The following is a 10798-nucleotide window of genomic DNA, read 5'->3' on the forward strand; positions in this document are numbered from 1 at the left end:
ACTTCCACTGGTTGCGTGGAGTTATATCATCCTTCAGGAGAACATCATCAACCTTAGGATATGCTCTTTGGTTCAATTTCGTCTACTTGGAAGATTCAACAACTACTCTCTTCTCCACCTTGTCCAGAAAGGGCAAGAGCTTCATCTCGTACGGAGATGAAGCTCTTTATTCACAAACCTTTCTGGAGGTGGGGAAGTGATCTCGGACTTCATTGTTAGTATGTTGTTTGGTGTTAAAGGTTCTGGGTTTGATGGATCACTCAGTTGGTCAGTAGTTAATGGTCTGCTATTGATAATTGTCATGACCTTATATAAGACTGTCCCTCCCTAGAGAAGAGCTGTGAAGTTGTTTGCCTGATTGGTCTAGGATTGACATGAGTCAGATTTGTCTTTCCCAGACATCATCCATGTGACTTGATGATTGGATGTTAAAGAGAAACTCAGAGAAACTCACAGTCCAGTTTTCCCAGTTTTACTTGATCCATTTCCTTAAATGCTTCAACAAACTCATTTCAGGCGTCGACAAACTTACCTTGATGAGGGTGGTGTTTCATCTGTATTGGTTTCAAATTATATTATCTATAAAAGGTATAATTATAGGAGCCATTGTTTAAATCTCCACCTAGAGGAGTCTCTCCTTAGTCTCAAATCCTCAGAAATTAGTGAACTTGGTGCATAGTTACATGTTAAGATCCTATCATATTGACAGTCTTTTATTTTATGTATCAAAATGGCAGAAATTAAAAAGTAATAGATACATGAATATGATTTATGTATATTTGAATAACATGAGTATTTTAAACCCTTCAGATTCATATCCCTCCAAAAATCAATCAATTAAGTTTCTTCATAAAGCATTGAATTGTCTACTTTTAGAATGAGAGTTCAGATCCACTTACATACTTTCTTAGATAAGTATTTTCTTCAACTGGAATATTTTTCTTGTTGATCAGAATCTGAAAGGAAATCTTCCAATCATTATATCTAATAGGATTGTTCCTGAATATTATTGGTTCTGGTACCGGAGGACGACTTACACCAAGAGACTCTGCAAAAGCCATGAGCAGATCTGTTGTGTTCATTTCTCGTTGAGATGTCATGGTTTGCGGTGAAGAACACCGTATGAAAGGCCGGTCACTGTTTGCAGACTTTATAATATTGGTCAGAGCTGTGATGAAGTTGCTATGACAACAATGAACAAACCTTTCACTTAGACCTAGCTTGGACTGCCATGCTTAACGGGACATTAAATGTAAATACAGTAACAACTGGTTAAATAAAATAATTTAAGAACCTTTTAAAAAACAAAGGACTTTTTTAATTTAATTCCTGATTCCTACATTTTAAAATGTATTATACTCTTGTACAGAGAGGGTAGCCTGCGGAAACTGACTGTGACATTCACACAATGACATGATGTTCTTGCTTAAGATGACAAAATGGAGAAGTGCAAGCCAAATGTCTATTAGTGTTGTCTGGGGAAACATGCAGGGTTTTCCCCAGTGCATTTTATAAGTGTTGTTTTTGTTTTTATTAAAAATAAAAAAATAGTAAATATATATATGTATATGTATATTTTGTGCCTCTTTTCAGGTTTCAGAGATAAAGATCTAAAAATTATTATTTTCTTAATAATCAACAACAAGTGGGACACAATTGAGAGGTGGAACGAAATTTATTGGATATTTTAAACTTTTTAACAAATAAAAAATTGCAAAGTGGGGCGTGCAATATTATTCAGTCCCTTTACTTTCAGTGTAGCAAACTCACTCCGGAAATTCAGTGAGGATCTCTGAATGATCCAATGTTGTCCTAAAAATGACTGATGATGATGAATAGAATCCAGTATAGTATAGTCCCCATATTGATGCACCTGCTCTGTGATAGTCTCAGGGTTGTGTTTAAAGCGCAGGGAGCATCATGAAGACCAAGGAACACACCAGACAGATCCGAGATACTGTTTTGGAGAAGTTTAAAGCCGGATTTGGATACAAAATATTTCCCAAGCTTTAAACATCTTAAGGAGCACTGTGCAAGCGAACATATTGAAATGGAAGGAGCATCAGACCACTGCAAATCTACCAAAACCTGGCCGTCCCTCTAAACCAGGGGTGGGCAATCCTGGTCCTGGAGGGCCGGTGTCCTACAACTCTTAGATGTCTCCCTGGTCCAACACACTTGAATCCAACAGCTGAATCACCTCCCAAGTGCAGACAAGTTCTCCAGAGTCCAGATAATGACCTCATTATTTGACTCAGGTTTGTTGAAGTTGAAACACATCTGAAAGTTGCAGGAGACCGGCCCTCGAGGCCTGGAGTTGCCCACCTCTGCTCTAAATGTTCATCTCGAACAAGGAGAAGACTGATCAGAGATGCAGCCAAGAGGCCCAGGATCACTCTGGATGAACTGCAGAGATCTACAGCTGAGGTGGGAGTCTGTCCGTAGGACAACAATCAGTCGTACAGTGTATGTGCAGAGTCAAGTATTACTATTTTTTTAATTATGAAAATAAGCAATATATTCTAAGTATCACTGAGAATCTTGCACAATACTGAAGACTTTCTTGAATTTCTCTTTCCATATAGTTTCTAAAAAAATTGAAAATACATGCTAAAATAAAAAAAGCCTCTTAAGTCTTGTAATAAACTCTTAATAACAAGTGTTGGTCTTATTCTGTAATTTAGTAATTTTTCTTTCTAAATAAATAGTTTCCAATATGGAGAACTCTTGGGAAAGTCACCTTCGCAAATATCAAGTTTACATTCAAAGATCTGTTTTTAAAGTTTAGAAAGCACATATAATGATAACAAATGTGTTTCCCCCAAGTCCTTCTACGTTAGAAACATGCCATGTGGAGAAGCAGGTTGCCTGGACTTACATGTGTTTAAAATATTTCATTCCTTGAAGACAACAGTGTGCACCAAAAAACAAAACAAAACTGTAAGTCCTGTGAAAGACGAGCCAACACTGCGGCATTCCACAGAAACACAGAGCTCCAATGTAACTGCCTGAGACTTGCAGCTGTAATTACAGAGAAATGTGATCTGGATGCAAAGGCATGCCACACTTTTCAGATTTTAACATGGAAAAACTTTTTAAAAAGTTATTTTCTTTAACTTTATTATTGTCCACCATTTTGTGTTGAAATCATACATTTAATTCTGTGGTGGTAACTTAACAAAAATACAACAAAGTTCCAAGGCTGCACAGTAAAATGCCAGTGCTGAATTAACACCCAGAGGTGTTTATATTGGTCTGTGGATCTCTGGGTGGACGTGCAGAGATCCGAACAATTCGTCCCATAAAGCTCGGGCAACCAAAGCGGTCTCTCTGGCGCTTATTAAAAATTCAGCAGCCATTAAATGGAAGAGCTACTAAAGCCACATAAATTAAATCTCCCATTTGCCCCTTTACATCCAGCAGCAGAGATGCGTAGGCGGGTCTCGCTCATCAGGACGTCCAGTGTTGAATGAGACCTTGAGCAGAATTTGATTTAGGGAACCCTCTAGCTGATAAGAACATGAGCACCACTAACAGCATTTCACCATAGACTTAGTGAAATCTGGGGGAGGGGGCCTAGTTTAATTGGCCGAGCAGTCAGCTATAATTATAGTTTACTAAGATGCATTTGTGAACAAACAGAGCAGACAGCATTAGCTTGTGGTTGTGCTAACAAAACAATCTAACTATAATTATTGTTCTTTGAACTCTTACAAAGTAAACTTGCCAGCTCCTTAAAACCTTAAATTTAAGTGTCAAACAAGTTAAAAATTTGTATCTATGCTGAAGCCATTAAATCAAATTTAACTGCATTGATATTCTCTTATTTCATTTATGCCTTGGGCCAGTTATAAATGTGATCAGCATTACATTGTGTTCTGAAATCAACAAACTGATGACTTAATTTGGATTTAACAGAATCGCAAATAACTGATATATTTTTTAAATTGTGTATTTTTTATTTGTTGTTTTTTTAGATTCTATATGTCGCGGCCTTCTCGTCTCCAAAAAAAACCTATATTCCAACCAAGGCCGTGGGTGTTAACAGGTGGTTTTTGATTTGAACGCACTTCCTTTTATTCGTTTGAAAAAATATATTCTTTATTTCTTGTAAAAATAGCGACAAAATAATTACCCAAAATGTCCTACAACTTAGTCAAAAATGAAAGTAAACTTAATATGACGTTTCAAGTACAAAAGGTGAAAAGTGAAAATGAAAGTGGTCAAAAAATCATTTACAAAACCTTCCATCCACACACCAAACATTTGCCAAACCATCCCTCCACTCAGGACCCGGTGTGTTTTAATTACTTAAATTAATGGGAGGGTCTAACCAATTACCAACATAATCAATTCAAACATACAAATTAACTACAGATTGTGGATCTAAACTTAACTTAAATAAATTCTAAACTCCCCAAAATAAAAAACTAAATTAGTAGAAGTTACAAGTTGCAAACATTACATAAATGGCCACCACACTATAGTTTTGGGTTTAAGTATTGTCAGCAATGTCTTCCAGTAACAATTACACAGTAATACCTTACATTTCCTGTCAACATCTACAAAACCCCAGTGGACAGCCTTGGTACCCCAAGCCTAGCAAGTTTTCTGAAGGAAACCCTGCACATGCCATGCAATGTTGCAGTTTCTCACATTCAGTTGTGTGTATGTTGGAAGGACTGTACAAATTAGTTGTATCTTGGTCAGATCAGGAATTGCTGCATATTTGTTGACTCATCATTGATGATACAAATCTTCCATGTCACAACATCCCAAAAGTGCTCTAAAGGACTGAGATTTACTGATTTGGAGTGTTACGGGCCCCCTCAAAGGCCATTAAAGAAGAATAAGTGGATACAACACCAGTAACCATTTGAAGTACTTTTGAGGCCTTTATTTTTAAAACACAAGCCTAGAGGATGTGGACAAAAGCCCAGGCATGTTGGCATATGCCCGGGAACCGCTGAACTGACATGTGCATGCCTCCTTCTGGCCCTCTGTCATGCACAGTTCTCCTTCAAGCATGGACCCATCGGCCCCATCAGGTGTAGGCGACTGCTCCAAGGTGTGGACCTCCTTCAAGTGTGGGTGAGTGGCTCCTCTCCAAGTATTGAGCCAGAACCTCCCACACCCGTGCATCTGGCTCAAATCTCCACTTGTGTCACACGTTGGCCATGTGGAACGGAAGCCCCTCGTCCAAATAGACCAAAGTCCCCATCTGACCCTTGGAGCCTCCCATTCTGGTACCTTAATGGAAACACAGACAGCAGTCACAGGAGGACATTGGAGTACAGTGAATTCATTGAAATTTTGATCAATGAGGAAGATAACAAATTTTTTTTGAGAGAAACTTCCTGCAAAACCGGACTTGGGATAACGGCTTGTCTCCTAGAAACACCTGATCGCTTTGGTCGTCCTTCATTGAAAACCTTGAATCGCTCTTAGTCTGATCCCTCCCCAATGGCAACCTGTCCTGGGAAGAAGCCTCACTACTGGCTGAAGCCCAAGACAAAATCTCCATCTGGGTCATTGGGATGCTCAAACCCCTCCACCACGTTAAGGTGGCGATTCTGCGGAGGGGTCACCAGCAGATCGCGATGGATGTTTAATCCAAGGGATCCCCCATCCTGAGCAAGCACAAGGCAACAGTGGCGAGGAAAACTCCCTTTAAAAGGAGAAACCTCCAGCAGAACCAGGCTCAGGATGAGCAGCCATCTGCCGAGGCTGGCTGGCTTCAAGAGGGCAAAAATAAATAAAAAAAATAAAAATAAAAAAAACACAATCATGTCAGCAAATCTCTGAAAGAAGAAAGACAGATTTAGTTACAATATTAGTTGTACACACTCACAAATGAGAATTTGGACAGACCAAATAAACCTAACAGTGATGGTTTTACTGTGGGAGGAAGCCAGAGCACCCGGAGAGAACCCACACATGCCACTTTTACTATTTGTGAACCTCTTTTCTGCAAGGCAACAGCTCTACCAACTGCGCCGTTATAAAACTCCTTCAGACAATCTAAGGAGAATATGGACAGACTAATTAACCGGAAAGTTATGGTTTTACTGTGGGAGGAAGCCGGAGCACCCGGAGAGAACCCACGCATGCCACTTTTACTATCTGTGAACCTTTTTACTGCAAGGCAACAGCTCTACCAACTGCGCCATTATACAACTCCTTCAGACAATCTAAGGAGGATATGGACAGACCAAAAGAACCTAAAAGTGATGGTTTTGCTGTGAGAGGAAGCCGGAGCACCCGGAGAGAACCCACGCATGCCACTTTTACTATCTGTGAATCTCTTTTCTGCAAGGCAACAGCTCTACCAACTGCGCCATTGTACAGCTCCTTAGGACAATCTAAAGAGAATATAGACAGACCAATTAACCGGAAAGTCATGGTTTTACTGTGGGAGGAAGCCGGAGCACCCGGAGAGAACCCACGCATGCCACTTTTACTATCTGTGAACCTTTTTACTGCAAAGGCAACAGCTCTACCAACTGCGCCATTATACAACTCCTTCAGACAATCTAAGGAGGATTTGGACAGACCAAAAGAACCTAAAAGTGATGGTTTTGCTGTGGGAGGAAGCCGGAGCACCCGGAGAGAACCCACGCATGCCACTTTTACTATCTTTGAATCTCTTTTCTGCAAGGCTTTCCTCCGTGTTATGATTCATAGAGCTAGTTCCCCATGCACTTTGATATGATAAAGGCAGGTGTATTCTGGATTACCCCAGTTACTATTTACCTTTAGAGTTACAAAGTCATAGGAACCAACGTTCTCATCCTGTAAGCCAAGAGAGATACAAATTAGGGTGGTTAGATTGATAATCCATAGTTTCAAATAGACAAACAATAGAAACAAAGGAGATTCGTCTTAAAGTGCATGGAAGCCTAGTTAATCTGGCCTTGCTGTAAATATATTTTTTGCATAGTTTTTCTCAAGATAGCAAGGCAATTATACTGATATTTTGCTAACCAGAAAACAAAATGTTATGTTGTAACACTGTGATTTTATTCTTTGTTATCAAGAGACAACAAAACTTATTGTTTTGTGATAAGTGTTGTGACTTTTTTACACATATATGTTAAGTACAATTTGCATTATAAGTGACTTATTTACAATTGTATGTTAAGCATAATTTACATTACTATTAACTATTATTAACTGAATTTAACATGATTGTATATAATTGCAAAAGCTGAAGTGAAACAGTTAAGTGCGAGGCATGATTTATTTGGATAGGGAGGACGCCTTTTATTTTGAAGAATGCTTAACAGGATCTGGTTCCGTATTTTGTCACGGTCTTGCTTCTGTTGATTTTGGTTGCTAGGTAACGAACAGCTGTTGCTGTTTCTCCTCAATAAAAACTGAACAGAAATGTTCAGTAAAAGAAATCAGAGTCTCTGTCCTGATTGAAGAAGCTTCCACTCCGTAACAATAAGAGGTTCACTTTTTTGTTGTCAAGACACAATAAAAGTCTTATTAATGAGATTTATGCCAAGAAAAAAAATATTTTCCTCCTTAAACGATGGTCAGAAAAACAAAACAAAACAAAACAAAACAAAACAGTTTCTTGCATCTGTTCAAGTTAATCTCTCTCTGTTTTGGAATAATTAGGGTTCAATAACAAAACTTTCTGTGGCTGCATATGCAGGTGGGACATGGTGCTGCATTTAGGCACTCTGTCTAGTCTAGTGTTTTTCCAACCACTGTGACGAGGAACACTAGTGTACCATGAGTGATCGTCAAGTGTGCCGTGGAAATTATCCAATTTCACCTACCATATTTTCCGGACTATAAACTGCTACTTTTTTCCTACATTTTGAACATGCGGCTTTTCTGTGGATTTTTCTTCAACCACCAGGGGGCTCTTTAGCAGGAAGTGAATCATTGGAAGTCAAAATTGGAAATCAAAGAAGAACGCGCTAAGTTGAGGAGTATCGATCTGGCAGTACAGGAGGGAAATAAAGACACTACACGTAAACTCGGCGTGAACAAAACCGGATATGGAGACAGAGAACTGAGTCCTTAATATATTCAGCAGTTATTAGAATGCAGCCCTCTGCTGCCCTCTGCTGGTCCTTATGGGAAACCGAGAGCAACAGAGATACCAGCGGCCTTGTAGCCCGGTGCGGCTGATATATGTAAGTTTCCAGGGGGGAGGAGGTTCAAAAAATTTGAAGGTACTATAGTATGGTGCACTCATAGTCCGGAAAATACGGTAATTGGTCTTAAAAGATTTTTTGAAAACGTATTAATTATCTGCACATAATGCCATCTTTGAGTGTCTCTGATGTAGTAGTGACTAGCGGCGTAATTTTGTAATGTAATTACAAAATTGTAATTTTATTATCACTAGATGGTAGTAGGTACAACCCCGCCTCTTGCCAGGAACGTTAGCTGGAGATAGGCACAAGCAACCCTCCTGATCCCACTAAGGGACAAGGGTGTAAAGAAAATGGATGGATGGATGGTAGTAGGTACAGAGCATTTTACATTAAAACAAGAGAATTAGTGATTAAAACAAGAGAATTAGTGATACATGAATGTTACTACATTCATGTATCACACACGACAGTGTTGTGGGACTGTTCAGGTGTATTTTTGAAGTGGACATGTTAAGTGCAATTTGAAATAAGAAATGTAAAATATGATCAAAATAATTTTTTGTGTTTATTTGATTCCTATTCAAGACACTTTGATAAGAATGACTATATATGTAATATAGGCAGCTACAGAGTATCTTTGTTTACATTTTTGGTTGGTGGTGTGCCTTGTGATTTTTTCAATGTACCTTGGCTCAAAAAAGGTTGAAAAACACTGGCCTAGACAACATAATTGCTACAAACTTGACTCATTAATTTTTCAATGCTACCTATCAGTTACATTCTCACTCAACACCTTTGGAAGTGCAGAATTAACATAATATTTTATGGTTTAAATAGAAATTTTCATTGGAGCATTTTGAATGAACAATAATACTGTATCTGCCATTTTATTTAAAGTGGGTTTTTTATATTGAATGCTAGTAATACCCAGTGAAGAAACTTATGGTTGTATGTTAGGAAAGATGCTCAATATTTATAACAAGGTCAGTCACTCTGGGCTTCTGTAATAACTGTATTTGGTTAATAAAACATTAATTTGAAATATTTACAGCAACTTTAAATGTCTGTAATTGGTCTCCATCTTGATCATACAGGAAAGTTCCCAAATGAGTTTCCTCATCTTCTAAATGCTTCTTTCCCTGAGTCAAAATGAGATAGAAATGCAGTTCATTATCTTGTTTTTTCTATATATGTGAAAGTTGGTGTCTCTAAAAACATATCAGATCCTGAGATGAGCAGAAAATTCATTAGAGCAGACAGAAGGTTTGAATAGTTTAGAATGTGATCAAATTATGTCCTACTGAATCATTACTATCACATTTTAAAGGCTAAAATATACTACAGGTGGATATATATGTTTCACAGTTTTGACACTCATTTTACTTGACTTACATAGACAGAAAATTCTCTAGGGGCACTAGAGATTGAGGAAGTGGGGGATACCGTCTTTGTAATATGTCCCAGGGACACATGCGTTATGTTGGCTTTGTGGGACAGAGCAATGTCTAAACGTCCTGGAAAATCCGCAAAGGCCCAGCATTGTCCTGGATTCAAATGTGTTCTTCCCTAAAAACAGAGAACAAAACAAAGTTTAGGTGGGGTACCAAGACTAAGAGAAAAGAAAATCTTCAAGCCTAATATTATATCAAAAAGAAACACCACTTTTTCTAATATTCATTTAATGATCTGAGTGTCATTCAAACCTTAATAACAATGTTTGGGCCCATAGGTGGTAGCCTGAAAGGTACCCCTAACATTCGACATGCCTTATGGCTCTGATAGGTTTTTGATGTTGTTTTGGCTAAAATCATTGCTCCTGTTCACAAAACACAAAAACAGAAATAATGTGAGTCAGAAAAATGTAATACTGAAAAATTGAAAACTAGTTTATGATCTTATTTGTAATGGTTCACCTTGAGACTCCAGAGCAAAGTTGGGCCACAGATTTGCTTGTGGTAGAAGGTAGTCAAGCTTTGACTCCATCAACTGCAGCTTGGAGAGACGTCCCTGATCGTTAAATCCAGAGACTGTAACCTGTGCACAACATAATAAGAGTTAACAGCTTGTTCTCATGTTTACTTAAATAATAATTTAAGTTTAAATCAGTGTTAAGATTAGAAAGAGAAAGCCTACCGTGTCTGTTAGAGTTGGTGTGACAGGTAACTCTGAAGGTCGCGAGTGCAGGGAAATAATCCGACAAATACAAGCTGATGAACATGAGCAGATGATGTGAGATAACATTTAAAATACAGACTTTCTTTAACACTTCCAAACTGACTGTAGAAGGAGAGTATTTACCAAAAGCGACAAAAACACCAATGATGACGACAAAGACCTTTTGTTGGTGAATGACATTCACCTCTTGACTCTCTCTAAATGTCCCCTCCTGATTTACTGGGCGGTTTACAGGGCGACCTGTTCTGCGCCTCCTTCTGACCCAAGACAGAAAATATACAAGTGAGTTAAGATGTACATCAGTGGTCCCCAAACTTTTTTCTGTGAGGGCCACATAACTCTTCCCTTGTCTGGTGGGGGGCCAGAGTGATTTTGTAACAGAAAAAGTTTGATGTTTATCACGCGCCGGTAATCGTTGAAGGGGGCGTGGGGGGGTACATTAATCAGCAGATGACTGTATAAAACATAAAAGTAAAAAAAATACTGATTTAATATACCTGAAAGGT

General features: G+C 38.5%; 1 protein-coding gene across 1 annotated transcript; it reads right to left on the bottom strand.

Annotated features, from left to right (window-relative positions):
* Positions 1-5316: 5316 nt before the first annotated feature.
* On the bottom strand, positions 5317-10335 carry LOC106919185 (SUN domain-containing protein 2-like). Its single transcript, XM_088014017.1, has 7 exons — positions 10251-10335; positions 10031-10144; positions 9821-9933; positions 9510-9683; positions 9167-9256; positions 6754-6792; positions 5317-5735 (listed from the first exon to the last, which is right to left on the bottom strand). Exons 1-7 carry the CDS (start codon positions 10333-10335, stop codon positions 5493-5495), a joined length of 858 nt encoding a protein of 285 aa, XP_087870143.1. The 3' UTR covers positions 5317-5492.
* Between the last annotated feature and the right edge of the window lie 463 nt (positions 10336-10798).

The sequence above is a fragment of the Poecilia mexicana genome, unplaced genomic scaffold (assembly GCF_051168715.1).
Source record: "Poecilia mexicana isolate PSO_F unplaced genomic scaffold, ASM5116871v1 scaffold_16, whole genome shotgun sequence".
Taxonomy (NCBI): domain Eukaryota; kingdom Metazoa; phylum Chordata; class Actinopteri; order Cyprinodontiformes; family Poeciliidae; genus Poecilia; species Poecilia mexicana.

Excerpts from the sequence above, each read along its gene's own strand:
- LOC106919185 (XM_088014017.1), bottom strand. The coding sequence starts at position 10,335 with ATGTTCATCAGCTTGTATTTGTCGGATTATTTCCCTGCACTCGCGACC. Across the intron at positions 10,145-10,250 it reads CACCAACTCTAACAGACACG|TCTCTGGATTTAACGATCAG; the intron begins GTAGGCTTTCTC and ends CACAGGTTACAG. Across the intron at positions 9,934-10,030 it reads CTTTGCTCTGGAGTCTCAAG|GAGCAATGATTTTAGCCAAA; the intron begins GTGAACCATTAC and ends TTTTGTGAACAG.